Source organism: Marmota flaviventris, chromosome 1, assembly GCF_047511675.1.
Source record: "Marmota flaviventris isolate mMarFla1 chromosome 1, mMarFla1.hap1, whole genome shotgun sequence".
Taxonomy (NCBI): domain Eukaryota; kingdom Metazoa; phylum Chordata; class Mammalia; order Rodentia; family Sciuridae; genus Marmota; species Marmota flaviventris.
The window spans coordinates 165,474,064-165,497,587 of NC_092498.1; the positions used below are offsets into that span (position 1 = coordinate 165,474,064).

The 23,524-nt window shown below is 49.8% G+C and overlaps 1 protein-coding gene across 1 annotated transcript in view; it reads right to left on the reverse strand.

Annotated features, from left to right (window-relative positions):
- Positions 1–375: 375 nt before the first annotated feature.
- Tkt (transketolase) overlaps positions 376–23,524 on the reverse strand; it is a 28,251-nt gene continuing 5,102 nt past the window's right edge. Inside the window, exons 2-14 of the mRNA XM_027947831.2 lie at positions 17,801–17,918; positions 16,768–16,881; positions 15,771–15,868; positions 10,961–11,152; positions 8,623–8,741; positions 6,551–6,744; positions 5,644–5,808; positions 4,355–4,511; positions 4,078–4,208; positions 3,322–3,405; positions 3,112–3,205; positions 1,367–1,489; positions 376–666 (exon numbers count right to left, since the gene is read on the reverse strand). Of these exons, the coding sequence (XP_027803632.1) occupies positions 491–666; positions 1,367–1,489; positions 3,112–3,205; positions 3,322–3,405; positions 4,078–4,208; positions 4,355–4,511; positions 5,644–5,808; positions 6,551–6,744; positions 8,623–8,741; positions 10,961–11,152; positions 15,771–15,868; positions 16,768–16,881; positions 17,801–17,918 (1,765 nt within the window). The 3' untranslated portion in view covers positions 376–490. The remainder of the gene's footprint in view (positions 667–1,366; positions 1,490–3,111; positions 3,206–3,321; positions 3,406–4,077; positions 4,209–4,354; positions 4,512–5,643; positions 5,809–6,550; positions 6,745–8,622; positions 8,742–10,960; positions 11,153–15,770; positions 15,869–16,767; positions 16,882–17,800; positions 17,919–23,524) is intronic.

Genomic DNA, 23,524 nt, shown 5'->3' on the forward strand with positions numbered 1-23,524 from the left:
CAATGAGGAAATGAACTTTCTACCCCAGGAGACATTGGCAGGATTTTGGGAGGCTGAGGGTCCTAGACAGCTTCCAGACTGTGAAGCAGCTGTCCAGCCTCCCTGAGGGCCAGCTGGCTGGGGATGAGAGGGAGTCGGGTTCCAGCCTGGCTATAGACAGGCTGCAGCTGGGTGTCAGCTGGCTGTGCTTGGGAGGTAGCAGCAGTTCTAGTGTTGAAGACAAAGTCTGGACCCAGGGAAGGTCCTTCCTTGGAACACCCAGGTCCTAGGCCAGAGCCAAGGGTGTCAGCTTCCCTAGCTCTCCTCCTACCCTTCTTCCCCCAGAACCCACACTGTCTGCATCCACATTAAAGGGGAAAAAAAATCCAAGCTGAATCATTTTTCTCAAAACATATATTTACCTTTCTTCTCAGTACATTTTTTTTTTGAGCACCTTTGCTAGAATCTTTCAGGAATGCATAGAACCCCCACCCGGCACTTCAGACCCTCCCTAGGCCTTGGCGACAAGGCTCCTCACGGCTTGTGCAATGGCATCCTTGTCAATGCCAAACATCTTCAGCAGCTCAGCCGGCTTTCCGCTTCTTGGTACTTGGGCAACAGCCAGGCGGGTGACAGTGACTCCAGGCTCTCCCACTACTGCAGTAGACACTGCCTCACCTATGCCACCTGGGGGGAAAAAAAAAAAAAAGGTGAATCAGATGCTGAGGCCTCAGGGTGAGCAGAGGGTGGGCCTCAGCCCTTCACCAGTCTGAGTTTATTCCCTAAGCCAAGGAGAGCAGAGATGGTTCTCCTCCCCTAGCAGAGCAGACATCACTCATCAGTCACAGCATGATTTTTAAAATAAGCCCAACAGTGGCCTCTGAAATGTTTCTCTAACACCCCCCTCCAGGCAGCCATCATCAGTATAGACTAACATCAGCACTTGTCCTGAGTCTAAGACTGGAGCCTCTCAGAGGAGCGGGTGGTGTGTACTTGGAGAGGTTGTTTTGTGAAGGACCTTTCATGAAAGACAAATTCTGCACTGCTTTCCCTGTCTGATTCTGTACAACAGCCTTACCTTTTTTATCTGAGCCCCAGGAAGGCAGCTGCAGCCCAGAAAATCCAGAGCTGTCCCTCAGAGCAGCTGGGATCCAGCCTTTTAATAGGCCTCGGACTTGGTTTAGGAACCCAGCTAACTCATAGTTTCTGGCACAGCTCCAAGAGCCCCTGCCACTCAGGAAGCTGGCAAGGATTCCAACTTCATTGCTAAGTGTGGAAAAGGTGGACTGTGTCCCTGAAGGAATTCAAGGTCATGTCCAGCTCTTGGATTCTCTGGCTCTGGGCCTCCCCCTGTTTCCTCTGACCTGTCTGGTGCAGCCCCAATTACCTTCATAGTAGTGATCCTCCACTGTGAGGATCCTGCCTTTGGTAGCTCGGGCACTGTCAAGAATGAGTTTTCTGTCCAAGGGCTTGATGGTGAAGGGGTCCAGCACCCGGATGTTGATCTTCTCTGTGAGGAAAGAAGGAGGGAAGAGCTGGACACTGTGGTTCTGCCCCTTAGTGGGCCTTGGATGACACCCTGGATGGGGACACCCTGAGGGCTGTCATAGAGCGATGAGCTCAGCCCCAATTGTCCTCTTATTCCCAAGTTCATGCTTGCCAAATCTTTCTGGGGATCTCATCCAGCTGTGTGGCCTGGGGACTGTCTCTGAACAGAGTAGAATGTGTGGGCCCCAAATGGCCTTCCTGGTCCCTCTCATGATGTTTTTTGGTTTTGGTACCAGGATTGAACCCAGGAGTGTTTAAATACAGAACCACATTCCCAGCCCTTTTTAAATATTTTATTTAGAGACAGGGTCTTGCTGAGTTGCTTAGGGCCTTGCTAAGTTGCTAAGGCTGGGCTGTCTTGAACTCCTGATCCTCCTGCCTCAGCTTCCAAAGCCACTGGGATTACAGACATGCATCATTGCACCCGGCCCTGTGATGTTTTTGAAAATAAAAGGGGAACCAGGTGCAGTGGTGCACACTTGTAATCCCAGGGACTTGGGAGGCTGAGGCAGGAGGATTACAAGTCAAGGCCAGCCTCAGCAATTTAGTACCAAAAAAGAAAAAAAAGAAAGAAAGAAAGAGAATAACAAAGCATAAGCCAGATGGAAGGCCCCAGGTATCTGATCTAAGGCAAAAATTTATGGGGTAGGGGTTGTGGCTCAGTGGTAGAGCACTTGCCTAGCACATGTGAGGCACTGGGTTCGATCCTCAGCACCACATAAAAATGAAACAAAGATATTGTGTGTCTACCTACAACTAAAAAATAAATACTAAAAAAAATTTATGGGGTGATGGTGGGGTGGGGGAAGAGGCAGCAGATCTGAAGCCACAGGCAGGAGGGTGTCAGAGGGTCAGATGAGAACGCAGCAGAATGGCCTTCTCAGAAGGAAGGACCCAAACCTGATGTGCCCTGCTGAAAGCCTGCCACCGGGACCCCAGCCTGGGCTGAGTTTCCCTGAATTCTCCAGCCCCACCTTTTTCTTGCCCTTCCCAGCCTCCCTCCAGCTCTTCCAGGCTCTGCACACGCCATTCCTGCCTGCACTTTGTGTGCTTCCCTCTTTGCTGATCAATTCCTACTCACTCTAGGTCACCTTACTAAGGATGCCATGCCCACAGAGCTTAGCATGGCTGAAACATGACATCTGTTTTGGGATTCTACTGCAGGAAGAAAGAGCATCACTAGTTAACATCTGCCTGCTAATAATAACGATAACACCAAGCCACCCTGACTCAATCCTCAGGACAGTCCTTTGAGGAAAGTACTAGCATCTCCATTTTATAGATGGGGAATCTGAGACACAGTAACGGCAAGGAACTTATTAGTGGCCGTTTGAGCTGTGATTCGCAGCCCCATGGGCAGGCTCCAGGGCCTCTGACCTGATCACCATGCTGGGGCCATGGGGTTAGGAACTGTGACCACTGAAGCCCAGGATTGAGCATCATGCTGGGCATGGATGGAGTAAGTGCTCAAAGGGTGGCTTTAATTATTATCATGATCATTTAAGAGATGATCTTCTCTCTCATCCAAGACCTCATCTGCAGCCAGTGCTAGATCTCTCACTTCTCAGGTCCCTTTCTCCTCACCTTTCTTCAGCAGCTCAGCAGCAGCTAAGGCCTCATGCAGAGTCACTCCAGCCCCAATCACCGTCACGTGGTCATCCTTGCTCTTCAGGACCACCTGGGGGTGACATAGAGGGCTGGTGAGGCTCAGGGGTTGGGAGGTGGGAGTGGCATGGCAGCAGGGAGAGTTTGGGCTCACTCTGTGGGGTCTCCTGGGACATGAGAGACATTGACCTTGGCTTGTCCAACTTGGAAATCCTCGTTGTTGTTATAGATGATGGCATTTTCTGGGCGGCTGGTCCGGATGAAGCAGATGCCCTAGGATCAGAAAGATAAAGTGAGGAATTTAGGACAGAGCATCTCTGACCTCAGAAAGTGTTGTCTTTCTAGAGAGATTGACCTTTCTTCTGTGCAAATCTCTGTCAGCCAGTTGGCCCCATAGGGGTGTCTGTCAGCCTCTGCATCCTGGTTAATGTAGCAAAAAAAGGGCCTTGAGCGCCCTCTGCAGCCAGCACCTCCCTAGACACTCTGACAATGTTGCCATCCTTGGTCCGGAAACTACTTTCTAGAGGGGCACTGGCCTTGGGTGGGGCCACTAGGAGGGGGTGCATTGGGTAGGCACCACTCAGTGGAAGAACCACTCAGCACTCTACCAGGCAGCTCTTGACCTTGACCATGGGACTCAGCTCATTCTTTTCCTGTCTTGCAGAATCCAACTCAAGGAAGGCAAATAGGTATCCACTGCCAAACTGGCAGAGGCTGCTAGGATCCCTCACTGTGGGAGAGTGTGGTGGTTGATTACCCCATGGGGCAGTAGTAGTGGTGTCTATTTTATTTTTCCTGGTCTAACTTAAGCCACATAAACCCCAGGGGCAGGAAGTAATGCTCTGGGGCAGCAAGTAATCAGCTCTGTGCCTCTGTGCTGGCCTCTTCTTCTGTCCTAGGGAAGAGCTAGCTGCCTGTATTAGAAAGAACAGCCATGCAACCAACCTTTGTATTAGCTGCTAATTCCACTGCCTTCTCCGTTGCAACCCCATCACTTGGATAAAAGACAGTAGAGGAAGGGATGGACCGAAACATGGCCAGATCTTCCAGGGCCATCTGAGAGGGCCCGTCTTCCCCTGGGGTATGGGAAAGAGTAAACTTAAAGTAAGATTCCCCATCCATGGATTCCCCTACCCTGGAATCCTGGCCCAACCAATCCCTCCCATACCTCCTGGTCCAAAATCAAGGGAGTTACAGGTATAAGCATCTCAGCTAAACTCACCAATGGACACGCCACAGTGGGAACCACAGAGGTTAATGTTGCTCTCGGAGATGGCCGCCATACGAATTTGGTCGAAGGCCCGCGTGAAGAAGGCCGCGAAAGTGCTACAGAAGGGCACTGTCCTGTTGCGTGTAGCACAGCCCACTGCAATGCTCACCTGGGGGCAGGTAGGGCAGGTCAGCCCTGAAGAGGCAGACAGAGGGTAGCCAGGGAGTCTAGGACACCTCTTTAGGCCACCTTTTGGGGAGCAGAGGATTCTGTAATCCTAGTATCTGTCAACCCCATGCAAGTGATTTCTGTACACCCATACCAAACTCTTTCCACTTAAAATAAATAAAATTTTGAAAGTTCTCTTAAAATGATTTTCCTCTGGAACTTTTTTTTTTCCTAGCAATAAGCAGCAAACCCTCTCACCAAGAAGGCTAAAGCTTATACATAAATCATCCCTTTTTCCCAGGCTTCTGAATGTCACCCCTCCCATCTCCTTGGCTAGCTAGGAGACTTCTGCAGAGGTCAGTCCTCCCAACTCCTCCTGCCCACTGAGGCTCCAGGACCCTCACCGCTCACCACTCACCGCTCACCCAGAAGCACAGAGTACAGTCATGAGTTCCAAACCAGCTGCTTCCCCTAGGGCTCTGAAACCTCCCAGCTCAGAGGGATATCCCAGCCCCCTCCAGTATAGACTGGAGGCCATAAAGACAACTTTAGTTTCCATTGGAGAAAGAACTTTGGAGAGGTGAGTGGCTTCCAGAGAGAGGAAGTTCCCTGTCCCTAGGGGTCTTCAAGCTAGGCTGGGCTCCTGTGCCAGGAGGAAGAGTGATTTTGAGAAACCAGATAGAACAGTGCTCCTATTTCACAACTTCAGACCTTGACAAGGGGCTGTTCTGCAATGGGGTACGTGCCTGCATCCCTCAGGGTGGCAGCCGCCAGGACCTTGGGCTTAACAGGGGCTCTGTCAGCCTCCTGGCTGTCCTGCCCTCTCCTAGAAGCTCCTTCACCCCAAGAGGTCCCACTCACCATCCCAACTGGCCTACAAATGCACACCTGCATTTGCACACCTCTTTAATAGGTGCTCCTTGGCGTAACTACCCTGAACTGCAGCTAATCAGGGTCAAAGATTGATGTGGGGTCCTACCTGTTCTTGGGCTGGCCCAAAATAGGCACCTGGCTCAGTCAGTGTGGCTGCCCATGGCAGGAGGAGGGTTGCCGCCCTGCCCCTGCCCCCCTCCCCGACCTTGGACCTACCACTGTGGCTGGACCCGTGCCCCTCAGCCCACGGCAGCACCCACCATGTTCTGCTCAGCAATGTAGCACTCAATGAAGCGGTCGGGGTGCTCCTTTTTGAAGAACTCCGAAAAGGTAGAATTCTTGGTGTCCCCATCCAACGCAACAATGCGGTCGCTGGCATGGCCCAGCTTGGCCAGAGCCTGCCCATAGGCCTTGCGGGTGGCTATCTGTGGGGAAGAGAGTGAGACAGAAGGTTCTTATACTGACTGCCAGGCATGCGCAGGGCTGTGGCCTGAGCCCCGTCTCCTTCTAGGGGCTCCCAAAGCTTTTAGGGGAGAGGCTAAAAATAGGGACAGATACAGGGAACCAACAACACAAGTTCACCTGGAAACTGTGAACTCCTGTGAGGTTGTTAACAACTAAGATGAAGTGTTCTGGGAGTTCCTGGAGCCCCCTGTTCCCAACCCTCGGGAGCCATATGAATTGCAAAAAAAGAAATATCCAGACAATCCCACTTCCCCATCCCATGTGACTTACTCCACTTTTCATAAAAATACAAAAAGTTCACTCAGGGGAAGGCCTAGGAGCAGAAGAACTCTGCCTAACCTTTGCCAAGCCATGTAGAAGTCCTCAGCTCAGGCCTATGGGTCCTCATGAGCCAGGGATGCAAAGACTCAGGAGTCCTGGGCTACTATCTCATTTCTCCCAGTAGCTTACTATGTGACTATGGCAAGCCTCTTGCCCTCTCTGTGCCTCTGCATATAAATAATTCCAGAGCTATCCCCATGAGGGAAGCATGACAGGAGCATGAGGATATCTCACTCAGGATGTCCTCCTCACCATACACGATCCCTCTCCTCAATTTCCCAGTCCTCCAGAAGGTACATCTTGGTCTCAGTCTTGGGAAGGAAGAGAACCAGAACTGTCCCAAACCCACTGAGTCCAGAAAAGCAAGATCCAAGCAAGTACCTTGTCCCCAACTTTGTAGCTGGGCGGGGTGGGCATGCGGATGTTGGTGATGTCCACCGAGGGGGCATCCTCCTGTGGGGGAGTGGCCATGATCTTCTTTTTGCTCTGGATCTGGCTGAAGATTTCCTGGATGACCTGATCAGCCATGTTTTTGGGGAGGGGCTTTCCGTGCCAGGACTCCTTATCTTCTACCCCTACAGGTACAACACAGGAGGACAGAGGGACAGGTAAGACAGAAGCTCCCGAGGGCCAGGAAAGGTGTCATCAGAAACAAGCAGAGGGCAGCACAGGGATCAGAAAAGGAGGGTTTCGGAGAACAGGACTCCTGTTCTCACTATTCACTCAGTGAATACTGGCTCTCTGGGAGCTCAGCTGAGCAGGAAGAGAGGAAATATATGTGGCTTAGCACGTAGCCCATACCCTTTGCCATGGTGCCCCCCGCCCTACCCTCTACCCTGCCTCCCCAAAGGCATGCACAGAGATGATTCTGCTATAGAAATCACACTCAGTTGGTGGGCTGGGAAGGACCCTAGCCAAGAGAAGGGGAAGATGAAGGCCAGAACAGAGTGAGTACTGCTAAGGTCATCCCATACAACTATAAATAGCTCAGTGGGGTCTGCAAGAGCACTGTGTGGGGACCAGTGAGGCTGAATAGCCCTCTCTTGAGGTCACCTCAGATGTCACCATAGCCTGGGCGAGCCAAGGGCAGACCAATCTTTTATTTTGGTACTGTGATTGAACTCAGGGGCACTTGACCACTGAGCCACATCCCCAGCCCTATTTTGTATTTTATTCAGAGACAGGGTCTGCTGAGTTGCTCAGTGCCTCGCTTTTGTTGAGGCTGGCTTTGAAGTTGAGATCCAGAGCCACTGGGATTATAGGTGTGTGCCAGCATGCCCAGCTATGAGCAGACCAATCTGTTCAGGCAGTACCCAGCAGCTCCACAGACTACTAGGAGCTCCTAAGCAGCTTTGAGGATTCCAGATGCTACATGGTTTTAACACCTACAAGCTCAGTATTAGGCAATTGCACTGAGGCCATGACAATATCCTAAAGTCCTCACCAGGATGTCCGCACCCTCCTAGAGGGCTCCCAGTACTATCTCTTAGAGTGTCCTAAACGCCTCTAATTCATGGAAGGCAGGTAAAGAGAGGTGTGGTCCCAGGCAGGCAGGTAGGTAGGTAGCCAGGGGCATGTGGCAGAAATGCCAACCTAAGGCCTAGAATCAGGCCCTTGTAGTACTACAGATTGCCTCTGTCCTTGACCACCCTTTTTTGTTGTTTAGTATTGCTGGGGACCAAACCCAGGGTCATGCACAAGTGAAGCAATCATTCTACCACTGAGCTGCATCCCTGGCAATTTTCATTTTGAGGTAGGGTGTTGCTAAATTGCTGAGGCTGGCCTTGAACTTGCAACCCCCCTGCCTTAGCCTCCTGAGTAGCTAAAATTACAGGTATGTGTCACTGTAACTGGCTTTAAAAAAAAAAAAAAAAAAAAAAATATATATATATATATATATATATATAGTTTTTCTTTTTTTTTTTTTTTTGTATATGGTTCTAGGGAATCAAACCCAGAGCCTAGCGGGTGCTAGGCAGGATATTCTACCACTGAGCTACCCCCCAGCCTAAGAACTGCATTTTTTTTTCTTGGTACCGGGGATTTAACTCAGGGACACTTAACCACTGAGCCACAGACCCAGCCCTATTTTGTAATTTATTTAAAAACAGGGTCTCACTAAGTTCTTTAGCACTTCACTTTTGCTGAGGCTGACTTTGTATGCAAGATCCTCCAGCCTCAGCCTCCGGAGCTGCTGGGATTACAGGCATGCGCCACTGTGCCCGGCAAGAACTGCACTTTTTCTTTCTTTTTTTTTGTAGTTATAGATGGACAGAATGCCTTTATTTTGTTTATTTTTATGTGGTGCTGAGGATTGAACCCAGTGTTTCACACACGTAGGCAAACCTCTGCCCCTGAGCTTCAGCCCCAAGAACTACATTTTTTAATGACCACCACCAGTCAGCCATGGGGGCCATGTGCAAGTAAGCGCGCCGACATGCTCCCACACAGACCTGTGATCCCACGGCCCTTGAAGGTCTTGGCGATGATGGCTGTGGGTTGGTGCTTGGCCTGGCCAAAGGCCTTGCACAGCTCCTCCACGCTGTGTCCGTCCACAATGATGGCGTGCCAGCTGAAGACAGAGGTGGAAGAGGGTGAGGGACAGCCAGGTGCCAGAGTGCCCTGAAGAACCCCCAGGGAACAGTGTGGTCTGGCTTCCCAGGGCTGGCCTGCACCCTGCCCATAGCCGCAACATGAGTTGGGAAGCTCCTGTTTCCTTCATTTTCACATGATTTTACTTCCTTTTGTTTGCCTTTGAACAGATTTCCCTCCTCTTCCTAAGTAATTCAAAGCTTGGGTCATGTATTGTCTCATTCCTGATCTGCTCATTTCCTAATGAGGGCTCTTTTGGGGACAGTACACTAGGTTTAGAATCTGTCTGCTACTAAATTCTTTTATTCCCCCTCCATTTATTTATTTGTTCATTTATATTTTTAAAGGAAAAGCATAAAGGGCTTATTTAGTGAGATGGAAGTAACACCCAGCAAGGTGTCAAGTGGTTGAGGAAATACCTGCTGCTAGATTCCTAATGAATTTTGGAATCAGTTTTTATTTGGAGGACACTTTTATAACTCCACAGATACTGAACGTTTAAAATGTTTAATCTGCACTTTAATATTAGTAGTAGTAGTAGTAGTAGGACCAGGGATTGAACCCAGGGGTGCTTAACCACTGGCCATATCCCCAGCCCTTTTGAAAATATTTTATTTTGGGACAGGGTCTCACTAAATTGCTCAGGGCCTCACAGAGTTGCTGAGGCTGGCTTTGAATTTGTGATTCTCCTGCCTCAGCCTCCTGAGCCACTGGGATCAAAGGTGTGCACCACCACATCTGGTAACTTGTACTTTAAGTCATCTTTCTTTCTTTCTTTGTACTGGGGATTTAACCCAGGGGTGATCTGCCATTACCACTGAGCCTCATCTTAAGCCCTTTCTATTTTGAGAGAGGGTGTCAGTAAGTTGATGAGGCTAGCCTCAAATTTGCAATCCTCCCAACTTGTGATTACAGATGTGCACCACTGTGCCTGGTTTCTTTTCTTGAACTCTTTTGGGCCTATTAATGATAATAATGATAGTGGTGAGCTTGTGCCGAGGGCTCACTCTATGCACTGTCCTGAGCACTTTGAGCACGAACCCATTCTAGTTCACAACACCATGGGCCACCAACTCCTGTTGCCCTCATTTCACCAACAAGTCAATGGAGATGCTGAAGGTGGAGTAACTTGCCCAAGGTCACAAAGCAAACCCATGATGGAGCCAAGACTTAAGGTATCTGGCTTCAAAGCCACAGGTTATGGACACAAGCCCAAGGAGGCACTGCCAGAGTTATACTCCAAGTCCCCACACTAATACAACCTTGGGGAGGCCCTGAGGCACCTTATAGCTCAGTTTCCTAATCTGTCAACAGAATCTTCCCTCCCTTCATCCTCTCCTTTTATAAGGTCAGTCTTCATAAATGACAGACCCGAGTCTGCTAGCAATTATTACTATAAGGCAGGCTCCAAGTTCCTGTCAGTTTGGTGCAATCACAGGCGGGGACTTGACTACAAAGGGCACCCTTGGAGGCCTGACCTGAGGCCCTAAAGGCCCTGCCCAGATCAACCCACCCACTCACTCCCTGCCCGGGGTCCTCCCCTTCACAGCCTCCTCACCAATAAGAAGTCTGGGGGTCAGGGTCTTTTAGAGCCCCATTGTAGAGCAGCTTGTATTTGGAGCTGAGATAGAGGCATCAAGGTGAAAGTCCCTCTGGCTGATACCTACCCAGATGGACCTCCCTGCTTTGTAACACCTGACTCTGAATTCATAGTCATTTAAGGATCAAATGAGAAAGAATTGGATTCTATCCTCTGTCTGGTTTCACTAGGAGAAGGAACCTGTTCCTCCTCCCTGGGTTGACTGGGGTTGGTGCACAGAAGGTCACTGAACTGATGTACATCCCCTCTGTAGCTACTGTCCTTCAGCCTAACTGAGTGACCCCTATTCACATTCAGGACCCTTCTCCCATCTACCCCAAGAACAAGTGAGGCTACCTAAGAAGCTCTGAGAACTATCATGCCACACGACCACACATAGAAATCTGTTTAAGACTGAGCCTCAGCCCACAAATCCACAGTGGTGGCCTCAAGTTACTAAGTTCAAATGTCCAGAGTTTGGAATTGTAAGCCAAGACACTAGAGACGGGAGACCTTCAGGTAGGGCTAACCTCTCAGCTTTAGCCCCTGTCTCTGCAAAGCTTCTATCCCAGACAACATTCCATGATGTGCTTACTCTCAGGTCACAGCCTCATACGTACCCAAAGGCCTCACAACGCTTCTGGTAGATGTCCACCTGGTGCTGCAGTGGGGCAGGGTCGCTCTGGCCCAGGCGGTTGATGTCAAGAATGGCGACGAGGTTGTCCAGCTTGTAAATGCTGGCGAAGGCCATGGCCTCCCACACAGAGCCCTCAGACAGCTCCCCATCTCCCAGCATGCAGTAGACTCGGTAGCTGTGGACAGAAGGCAGGCAGGTGGGTGGCTGGTTCCTCTCCTCTGGGCCTGTCAGGCTCCCAGCCCCAGCCTCCCAAGAAGCCTGCTTCCTGGGTTGAGGTGCAGCCATACATGGACACACAGAATACACAGCATGGAAGGGGCAGTGGGTCACCAGATCCCTGCTGCCCATCCCTAAAAGGACTAGCTGCTCTAAGATGACAGGGGGTCTGGGAATACAGCTCAGTGGTAGAGCATGTGCAAGACCCTGGGTTCAATTCCTAGCAATGCTTAAAAATAAATAAATAACAACAAGGACTTGGCCAATAAGAACCAGAAGAATGGTGTCAGAGCAAGAGGAAAATGAGGGAGACCAGGTGAGTGGTGCATTGGGCAGGAGGGGCTAAGCTATCCATGGCAATGGGTGTTGGAGGTGTCCCTTGGACTTTCTGGGTGGACCAGCAAGAAAGGGGAACCTTGGAAACCAGCTCTGCTTCTGCTAGGAGGAGATGGACTGGGGAGACCATGATACAGGCCAGGGAGCACCTGAGGCAAGAGGCCTGGCAGAAAAATGAGCACAGCCAAGGGCCCCTGAAGACAGCATGGGGACCAGTTGCCTATGGAGTGGGCTCTCCCAAGCCCTAAGACTGGAGCTGGGCCTAGTCCTTTCTCCACCCCAGGGGCCTTCTACACTCAACATAGGCAAGTATGCCCTTTTCAAGGCAGTGTGACATGGCAAAAGAGCACTGAACTCAGGAAGAACACCCAGAAAATAGAACTTTCTTGGGCTGCAGGGGAGGGTGGAGGCAGGGGATCAGCTCAGAGACTCTGACCCCAGCCCCAGAGATGTGAGGGGTAGCAGCAACAGGCATAGAAAGAGTAACTACCTCCCTTCACAGTGTGGCCTATGGCACTCAGGAGCAGGGTCAGTGACAGGCTCTGTGCCGAGTAACCCTCTCCAGGTAAGTTCATTTGTTACTCCCACAACACGTGGACAAGGAAACGGGCTCAGAATGGCCAAGGGACTTGTATGAAGACCACGCTGTGATAAGTAGCTGAGCGGGATTCCAATCTGTCGGCAGCCTAGATAGACTGTCTCCTCCTGGCTGTGTTAGGACACTGGATGGGGGCAGCAGGACTTGGGGATCCCCTTACCTGCCCAGAGTATGGCCCTAGGGAACGAAGCTGGTGCCTGACTGGGATCATAGGGACACAACTGCCCTTTTGCTGCTTCAGGGAAAGGCCATTGACCTGGCTGCAAGCTCAGCCATCCAGGTCTCCAGTCTCCTTGCTGCAGGGCAAAGGCAGAGAAAGCAGGGAGAGACGGGAGACGGGCAGCCAGCCACAGCTGTCAGCATGACTCAGCACTGCCACAGGCTGCCAGGCCGGGAGAGCTCCCTGCATTCCCCCGTCTGCGACTTCTCTCTCTCTTTTTTGAGACTAAACCCAGGGATGCTCTATCACTGAGCTACATTCTCAGCCCTTTTTAAATTTTGAAACAGGGTCTCCCTAAGTTGACCCAGCTGGCCTTGAACTTGAGATCCTTTCATGATCCTGAGTTGCTGGGATTAGAGGTGTGCGCCACCACGCCTGGCCTGGTGCATCTCTTCTGGGGACTCCACCAGGCCAGTCTATTGGTTCCCTGGCCCAGAGGGTAAGGCCTCAGATCTATACTTCCCAAAGGTCCTATTCCAGACCTGGGCTTTCCTGAAATTGGGTCCTAACCTCAAGCTGTCTCCTCTCTCTGTGCAGTTACCCAGGGATCCTGAAGGGGCTCTGGTCTGGCACAACAGTTCCCACAAGGGACCACTGGGATAAGGCTAAGCCAGAGAGGCCTGTAGGAAACTTGACATCCCCAATAAGAAATTCCAGGGAAGCAGACTGGTTGTTGAACCTACCGCAACCCACTTCCAGGGAAATCAGACTAAGTGGAATAGATTCCCAGCATAGCTCTGGCCTTCAAGATTGGGGCCAACAGGCTCAGGTCAGGAGAGTGTCTTAAAGCCCTAAGATGCTTGGACAATGGTTAGAAACAGGAACGAGAACCTACAGAAACTTGGATTAACCATGAGCTGGTATTGCCCAAGGTGTTAGATTTAGGGGTAGGGACATTACAAATGTGTAATCATGAACTAAAGAGAAAAGTGATGTTTGCAGCAGAACTGTTTGGGATTCATCTTTCACGTCCCACAGAGGATTGCCTGTGTGTGTCACAGTACATCCATGAAACTGAACACGATGTAATCATTAAAACTAGTTCTTGCTGGGCATGGTGGCACATGCCTGTAACCCTAGCAGCTGGAGAGGCTGAGGCAGGATCTCGAGTTCAAAGCTAGCCTCTGCAACTTAGTGAGGCCCCAAGCAATTTAGCAAGATCCTGTCTCAAAATAAAAAATAAAAAGGGCTAGGGATGTGGCTCTGTACCACTGGGTTCAATCCCCAATACCCAAAAACAAAAACAATGCCTAGCTCTTCACAGATAACATTGTGTGAAAACACTCATGATAAATGATTCTGTCTTTTTTTTTTTTAACTTTCAGACAGGATTTCAACTAAGTTGCCCAGGCTAGCCTCAAAACTTACAATCCTCCTGCTTCAGCCTCCCAAATAGCTAGGATTGATTATAGGTATGAAACACCATACCTGGCAAAGATTCAATCTTAAAAAGCAGAATATAATTTAAATATATATGAAGATTGCTAGCTTGCTAGCTTCTAAGTTTATTTTTTACAATAACATGGAGGAAACCTAGCAATATATTGTTAGATTTAAACTGGGGAAGAGGGCTAATAATAAGAAAAATGTCCATTTCTTTTTTATATTGTTCTATATACCTTTCAAATGAGATGGCAGGTAGGAACAGTGCTCCGGATGCCTGGTCCAGGCTGATAATTTCTTGGTGACCTGGCCCCTTTCCCCAGGTAGTCTGAGGGACTAGGCTTTAGCCAACCTTGGCCCCAAGCCACCCTGGCCTCTGGGAACCCAGCTAAACCCCTTCTCCCTACACTGACTTGCTCTATTATGTGAGGGTCAGGAAATGATCCTTCATAGGGAATTATTTCAAGCAACTGTAGGGAATAATTAACTCACATGTCTGGTTCTAGGCCAACTAAAATGCTCTTAAACCCACATCCCATTCTTTGTGACTCTCTCTTCATTTCACGGTGAATCACTTCTGGGTGTAGCTAAGCTGCCCCAAAGCTCAGCCAGGACTGCAGAGGAAGACTGTGCTGCCAGGTGAACCTGGCCTGAGGGAGTCTGGGATGGGTGCGGAGCCTACTGGAGCCCCTGCCCCTGAGTAACAGCCTGCAAACAGTAGATGCTTCCCACAATATAGTGCAGGGCCAGGTTCCCTGCATCCACCTGCCCCTGGAGGACCCACTATCATGCCAGCCCACCATAGCCGGACTGTGGCTCTTCCACAGGGTGGAAGGCTGCAGGGCTGGGTCCTTCATGCCTCCCACGGGCCCTCCTCTAGGCAGCTCCCCATGCACTCACCTCCCCATACTCATTTCCTGTGCTTCCCTGGGGCCCTTTACAGAGTAGCTGGGGGACTCTGAATGTGTATCCTGGGTGTTTCCACCACTGACCAGAGGGCCTAGGCAAACATCTTACCTGGTTACCACATCTGTGAAGAGAGGTAAACTACTCACATTGCTCCCATCTCACAGGGGGCTTATCAAGCTGAAACCTGATAAAGAACATGGACACTAAGCACAGGGCCTGGCTCTCAGGTAGTAAAGGAATGAAAGAGCCATTCTGGTGACATGTATGCTAAGTATGTACATATGCATTTACTTATGCACTTTGTCCAGGCTGACCTTGAACTTGCAATTCTCTTGCTTCAGCCTCCCGAGTAGCACCACCATACCTGGCCTGGTAAATGGTTTCTTCTTCTTTTTTTTTTTTTTTTTTGGTGATGCTGGGGATTGAACCCAGGGCCTTGTGCATGCCAGGCAGGCACTCTGCCAACTGAGCCCACGAGTGGTTATTCTTAACAGCTCGCAAGCCCTGCCCACCAGGCCAAATCTGGCCAGAGCAGATAACCTTATGACTGCTGTCTATCTGGGGGACAGATTATGGGGGTTCTATACAAACCAACTAAAATAAAATAGCAAAAAATACCCAGCCAGGCTGCTCACCCACCCTCACAGGTCCAATCTCTTAAATGGCTGTTTCTTCTCTGGCTAATAAGAGGAGGCTCAAGCGCCAGAACACACAACCCAACCCTTTCCAAGACAAAAGAAAGTAGCCCAGGCCTAGGCTCTTGGTGACTGATCAGACATGGGGGTGGGGGAATGAGTCCTTCTGAGACTTCCAGGCACTGGATTTAAGGGCAACACTGGGACTCCTCAGCTAAAGCACCCGGGGCGCAAAGGATGGGATAGGACCATGTACCCTGGCACATACCTGGCCTGCCAGTTACTACTGAGGGGCTCTGGGCAGGTCCCTTTGCTCCATTTGAAAAGGGCTGGCCGTGGTACCCATTCCCCACTGGGTCTTTGTAAGGGCAGAAGGGTTCACATACTCAGCCCAGCCAGGCAAGAGGCAGTGCTAGGTGGGGGGGGTCGTTAAAGCTGGTCCACTAAAGACCACTCCGATAACTATTGAGGGCAGGATAGTGAGTAGGGGTGTTACCTGGCTTTGTCGAAGTATTTGCCTGTATAGGCCATTCCACAAGCAGCCCCAAGGCCCTGGCCCAGGGAGCCAGTGGCCACGTCGGTGAACGCTTGTTTCTGTCATAACAGAGAACCACAGTTACTCACGTGGAAAGCAGAGAGCAGCACATTTTTAACTAACCCTCCAGTATCCCAGTTTTTCACCAGCCATTGGAGCCAGGGTAGCTACACCCCCATCCAGACCTGGTGAACTCATCTCTCTAGCAGGAGGCCTTTCTCCACAATGTGACTTCTTATTCTCATACCAAAGTAATTGTGGGTGTGGGTTCAATTCCTAGTTCTGTCCTCTAATGAGCTGTGGGACCTCAGGATGGGGACTAACCCTCTATAAACAGAGCCCACCTTATAAAGCAGCTAGGGAATTTGTGGCAAAATAGGTAGAACGCTGGGCTCTAGTTTCCAGGCCAAAGTGACAGTTTCTGTGATAATTGGTGAGCTCCAGTATTTGTAGGGATGCCAGTTGGCATCCTGAGGAACAAGCTAGGTTCCTTCCCTGGGGTGTCACCAGTATCCTGCTGCTACCTTCTTACTAGTGAAACTTTCTTCCCAAGCTGTATCTATCTGGTCTACAGTTGGGAAAGGGGTGGGCAGTAGGGAAGAGAAGCTTGGGGAAAAGCACTCCTTGAAGCTGACCCCATAACATTGCTGGCTGGGCCTCAAAGACTCGCCCAAGTTATACCTCATATATGTATACGTCAATATACATTCTACTGTCATGTATAACTAAAAAGAACAAATTAAAAAAAAGAACTTGCCCTTTTGCACTGCATGGGGTGAATACAACATGCCCCCCACCCCAAAGCCTACATCCCTCCCATCCCTCCTTCTTCATCTCATCCCTATCCTTTGCCTTAATACCTTCCGTGTCTCCATGGGCCCCTGCCCTGCTCCCTTGTGCCTGGGAAAGAGAAAAGGTGGAGGCAGAGACCTGGGAAGCTCCTGGCGGGTACACGTACCGGGACAGGATGCCCGTCCAAGTCAGAGCTGATCTTCCTCAGGTTCAGGAGCTCGGCCTCAGGCAGGAAACCAGCTTCGGCCCAGACTGCATACAGGATGGGAGCTGCATGGCCCTGCCAGAAGATGGACAGTAGACGGGGGGGTCAGATGGAGAGCTTTTGCACATGGGGCTGTTCCCACTGCACATGAACCCCAGGGCCTGGCGGAGCCGGCCGGCTGGGGTATCTGTTTCAAGGAAAGAAACAAGTGAAGGCCGTGTCTCCCATTTCATCCCTCTCCAGTCCCTTGGTTTCCAGCCCAAAATTCCCACAGCCAAGGCCGGGCACGCATTAAGACAGGTGCAGGGGGGGTGCAGCTGGGCAGCTGGATGAGGCCAAAACCCCAACAGGCAGCCGGCTGCCCTAATCCTTGGTTTCTGGCATGAAACAGACTTGGACAGACTTCTAAGCTCTAAAGCCTGCCCGGAGAGACCAGAGGCTGCTGAGCCAGGCCTGAGGACAGGTGGATTTTGAGCAATTGGGGTATGGTTCGTGGCTGTGACTCTCACCCAGAAGAGGCAAGGCAGGGTGCCCCCATCCAAAACCCTGCTACTGTACAGCAGCAGTCTTGGCGGGGGGAGCAAGTGTGGCCCTTCAGAGAGCTGGCACAATGTAAAAAAGACTCAGGCAGAAAATCACCAAATAACCCCAGACCTGGATTCAAGTCCTGCCTGTTACTCCCAGATTGAGCAGGACATCCAGCAGGACATGGTTACCATGGACGCCCACCCCATTCCTTTGAGTTAGAGCCTTGTTAATGTAGGGGTTGGGGGAGCCCTGGAAGGGTGACCTGTTAATTTAGTCACATGTTCCTTAGCTCAGAAAGTTTATCAGCTGAGTTAGCACAGAGCAAGATATTGAGAGAGGACTTAGTTGCCTAGGGCCTCGCTCAGTTGCTGAGGCTGGCTTTGAACTTGTGATCCTCCTGCCTCAGCCTCCCAAACCGTTGGGATTATAGGTGTGCGCCACCACACCTGGCCAGCTGGACTCTTACCTTGGAAAGCACAAAGCGATCATTGTGAGGGTTCCGAGGATCCTGGGACTTGTAGCGCATGGTATGGAAGAAGAGGACAGCCATTATCTCAGCGGCGCTGCAGCATGATGTGGGGTGGCTGTGGCCCAGGAGAGAAGACAGACATGTGTATCATGGCCCCAGCTGGTGAACTACAGCATTGACCAAGGGGATACATGTCCCAAGGAGGGTCTCATCCGCTTCACTTATCAGAGAGCCACATGCCCCCATTCCTTGGAAGGGTGGCACAGGGTGAAAGGCTACCACTGCTGGTTGCTCGGGAGTGGGGCCAGCCAGTGACGCCAGGTATTGCCATACTTTCCCAAGGGCACCAGGACAGGCCCTCAGTCATGGCACCTGAAAAACTCTGGGGCTGGGCTCACATCAGTAGGAAGAAGGGGCCCAAGAAAGATCAGGCAGAACAGACCTGGCCCGAAGCCAGCATAGTACCTTATGGGGCAGGACAGGGACTGGGGAGCAATTAGTGTTGGGAAGGGCCAGTTCCCCCCCCACCCCCCGTGGGCTCCTAGGAGTCCAGGACTCAGCTGAGGAGTGACAGCACCTCTATAACTGATCAAAGAGCCACGTCCCAATGGGATTGTCAGGGTATGCCCACTTGTGAGGGGCACCCTGACCTGCTCAGGGTACTGGTTCCCTGGGGTCATGGGGCTGGGTTTAGGAAGGCTCACCAAGTTACCACAAACCTCTGGCAGCCTCAACACACAGGTTTGGAAGCCTGAAAAATCAGGCTTTTGGCTTTCCAATCGGATGGCTGGGCTTCTTGACAGCTTCTTAGATGGGCATTTTGAGGGATGGTATAACACTTGCAACTATATTTTCATGCAGAACTTTAAAAGCAAAACATACAATCTCATCTCCTACAAAGGCTACAATCTTAATAAATAAAAATCCCTTCTGCCTGTGGACAAGAACTGAGGTGGGATCTACAAAAGCAAGAACCCACACTTCTAGCCCTGGGCTCCTGAACAAAGGAATTAACACTAGAAAGTGCAAGGATTACAGCCTAGGTAGGCAGGACCCACTTGATGAAGAGGGATAGAGACTGGGGTTCCTGCTCGGGCTGCTGCAATTCCTGGCTAGCCCTGGCGCCCTCTGGTCCAGTTCTTTTTTAAGACGTCAGACTCGGGGCACATGTCTCCCGGCCTTCCCCCACATGCAGCTCAGCCCAGCCTCTGATACTGCTCTCGGGGGCACTTCACAACTACAACATGCCTAATGCCAAACCCAAGAGCACATGCGACATCTGGGGCTCACACCAGCCTCCCTCCTCCCCTGCAGCGGACCCCTACCGGGTTAGGGGTGAGTCACTCCCAGCACAGACAGGTTAGTAGAGGAATCTGGAGAACTATCCATGCTGGTTTAGTACCCACATCTCGGCACACAATCATCTTATACTTAACCATTTCTATGAACTCCTGGTCAGGGGGGAAAACACACTACACCTGAAAGAGGGAGGTGAGGACATGTAAATAAGGAACGCTTTTCTTCCTGGCAGGGACCCTAATCCCTGGCTCCCAGTGCCAATTTCAGCTGGAGAACTCACTCCCCGGTCTACACAGGCTCAGGCAGCCTCCTCCCCTTCCCCCCTCCACCCTAGAGGAGCCCCACTGGGAAAGCCACGGCCCCCTTATGATAAAGCCATAGTGGGGAAGGAAGCATGTGAGTCCTGGGCCAAAGAAGGAAGTCAGGAGTAGGGGTTTCACCCGCCCGTCCTCCTCTTGACCCCAGAGTGACATTCCACATGGCTCTGGCAGGACACAAGTACCTTTGGCATGTGGCAGAGGAATGCCCAGACTCAGACAGAGGGGATATGGAAGGAGGAAGTTGGTATTATGGTTTGGCTCGTAAATGTTCCCCAGAAGCTCATGTGTTGAAAGCTTGGTCCCCAGAGGATAGTGCTACTGGGAGGAGGTGGAACTTTCAGAGGTGGGGCCTACAGAGTTGGAGGAAGTAGGTCGCTGAGCGCATGCCCTGGAAGGGGATATTGGGACCTTGGCTTTTTCCCCTCCCCAACGCTCCCACCCTCTCTGCTTCCTGGCTGCCATGATGTTCTACCTTGCCACAGGTCCAAAGTGATGGGGCCAAGTGACCATGAACCGAAGCTATACCAAAATAAATCTTCTGTCTTTTAGATTGTTTATCTCTAGTATTTTGTCACAGCGACAGAAAGCTAACCAACACATGTAGCTGCCCACGAAGAGATACTGTTCATTGGAAAGTAGAATGTGCAGGTCGTTTTAAACCCTCCTTGCTAAGCCCTGGAGGGGCAAGCCTGCAATATTTCATTCCCTCCAAAGCCCATGTTCGGCCAACTGCTGGCATTCTTTGCACCCACCAAGTAAACACACACAGAAGAAAAGATCCCTAGAAAAGAGGCATCCTCTCTGCTCCTCCCCAGAGTTTTCAAGGTTCTTCCTCAGCAAAGTGTCATAGGGTGGAGATATGGTCTGTGCCACTTGAGCTGCATGACTTGCTCATGTCATGTCCCCAGGGCTCAGCTTCCTCACTTGCAAATGCAGATGCTGAGAAGGGGTGCCTAGGGCACAAGTGAGAGAATACTCGCAAAGCGTCCAGGTTACCACTAGCCACCATCAGCAGCTAGGTTCTTCTAGTTTCTCATCTACAAGCTGTGATGTGACCCAACCCCAGTCACTGGAGGCAAGAAGGAAGGCAAAGGTCAAGGACTGAAATAGGGTTCTACTGAGATAGGGTTCTGTAAATTGTAAAATGCTGAACACTCAGGAGACACAGCTACTTTTAAGCTCAACCACTAAAGGGCTATTAAGGGCCCAAAGCATAGGAATCAGTGGCCTCAGGACACAAACTGGCTAGAACCAGAGAGGATACAGGGTCTTACTCTAGTGTCCACCATTCTGTGCTACGTGGGGATTACCAGCAGACCTGACTGTTGGCAAATCCTATCCTGGCCTGAGTAGTACCTTCCAATCTCAATTAGTTCCATGAAGGGGTGTGGACATCTTAGAACCAGACCCAATTAAGGTCTCTCAAAGACCCTCCCTTCTGCTCTCCCCCTCCAGGAGAACACATATTCTTCCATAGGAGTCTCTCTCTCCTTTGGCACTTTGTTTTCCCTGAAAGAAAGAGCCAGAGAAGACTGCTCCCACTCATGCTGGGCTCCTTCAAAAAACAAAGAAGTCAGCTTCCATTCCCAAAGTGGCCCCTCTTCGAACACAGGCTGGGCCCTGAATTGTGAGAGGCCACAGGGTTTCTCATTGAATGAGCAAACTGAGGAGGCCAAGTACTGATTAAGGCCTTACCAAGGTAACCCCCAATACTTTAAAATTACAAAAGAAGGGGTAGGGGGAATGTTATAGAAAAGAAAGTAAAAAGAGTTGAAAACCAATAGCTAAGATCAATTCAAAAAGTCAGAAAAATGAGCAGGTGTGGTGGTGCACACAGCACACAAACTCCTGTAACTCCAGCAGTTTGGGAGGCTGGCTCAGGAAGATTGTGAGTTCAAAGCCAGCCTCAGCAACCCGGTCTCAAAATAAAATAGAACAAAAAGCCTGGGGATGTGCCTCAAGAGTTAAGCACCCCAGTACAAAACAAAATTTTTAATAGTGCCAGGGATGGAACCCAGGGCCTCGTGCATGCTAGGTGAGCAATCTATCACTAAAGCACATCCCCAACCGAAGAACTAGTTCTTTAAGAAAAAGAAAGACTGAAAATTTAGCAAACTTCTGACAGAACAGGATCAAGAAAACAGGCCAGGCTTGGTGGAACATGCACATAATCCAAGCTACTTGGAGGCTGAGGCAGGAGGAGCACATGTTCAAGGCAAATATGGACAACTTAGGAATGCCTGCCTCAAAGAAAAAATAAAATGAGCTAGGAATGTAGCTCAGTGGTAGAGCACCCCTGGGTTCAACTCCCAGTACTGAAAAAAAAAAAAAAAAAAAGACAGGAAGTTAATCAGGGCATGAACCTAGATGATAAAGTGCTCTGAATTACTAATGTCAATAAATTTGAGGGGCTGGGTTGTGGCTCAGTGATAGAGCACTTGCCTGACAAATGTGAGGCACTGGGTTCCGTCCTCAGCACCACATTAAAAAAATGAAAACAGAAAAATTTCTAGAGAAAAATATTTTACTCAAACTGTTTTGAAAAGAAATAGAAAACTTGAGTAATATTTTAACCATTAAGCCATATAAAAATAATACGCTGAAGATGCACATTCCTTAAGACCCAGCAGTTCCACCTGTAGAAACTCAGAAAAATACATGCTCCACGCTCTGGGAAATAAACAAGGGTGTCCCCACGCTGATGGCAATAGCATGACGTGGAACTTTCAACATGTCCATCAACAGAATAGATTAACTGCAATATATTCCATAAGGGAATACCATACAACAGTAAAAATAAATGACTTCCACTTCAGACCCAACCCTGATGTTATCTCAATCAATAAAATATGTGAAAAAAGCACAGACTCACAGAGATAGCAAATTCACTGTTTATAACATATGTATATTATTTATGTTCTTTATGTACAAATCTATTTTTTAAAATATTTGGGAAGGAATAGGGGATGCCAGGGTACAAGTGCTACAGAGTTGGCTCCTACCTTAAATGAACTGACTTCAGATCTCAGATGGTTTCTTCAGATATTTGCCTTATGTCACCACCTCCCAGAAGCCCTCTCTGACCACAATATCTAAAAGCACCCTTCTTATCAGGCCCAGTGGCACACACCTGTAATCACAGTGACTCAGAGGCTGAGGCAGGAGGATCTCAAATTCAAGGCCAGTTCTCACCCACCTAGTGAGATCCTGTCTCACAATAAAAAAATAAAAAGAGCTGGGGGCCTTAGCTCAATGGTAGAGCACCCCTGGTTCAATCCCCAGTACAACATAACAAAATTTTAAAAAATTAATGAAAGTACCCTTCTTCTCTTCACTCATACTGGCCACTACCTGGCACGATGTGCTTGCTTACAGCCTGGCTATCCTCCTGAGCACAAGCTCTATGAGGACAGGGACTTTTGAGTCCTTTCACTGTCGTATCTTCAAGCCCGAAAAGCACCTTGAACAAACTGAGTGCACAAGTGAATGATGAGGTATCCTGACTCTGGCCTCTGTGAACCTCCGTTTTCTTTCTGTAAAATGAAGACACTTGAATGTGATTGAATGAGGTAGTGTGTGTATAAAGAACACAGTTAAGTGTAGAGAAACTGGCAATCTCTCCATTAATATCAGCTCTCTTGAGTATCAGAAATTAAGTCCAACCTCCTTCTCATCTTGAGAACAGGATCACTAAGGTCCACAGAAGGCAAGTCACTTGCCCAAGGACACATTGTCTGCCAGCAGTAAGCTCGGACAAAAGCAAACTGCTAAGTAAGAGAAACTGGTGAATGGATAAGCAAAGTGTGAAATAGAGATACAATGGGATATTCAGCCACATAAGGTAATAAAGCACTAATTCATGGATGACTTCCAAAAGTTATGCAGAGTGAAAGAAGCCAGACCCCAAAGATCTCTATGTGGTCCTATTTATATGTAATGTCCAGAAGAGAGGAAAATAGACTGGTGGTTGCCTGGGACTGGGGCGGGAAAGGGGAGAGACAGCAAATGAGCAGAAAGGATCTTTGGGGGCAATGAAATGTACTAAAATTGGATGTGGTAAATTCACAAAATTTTATCGTAAGTCAAATTTATTTGAAATCTC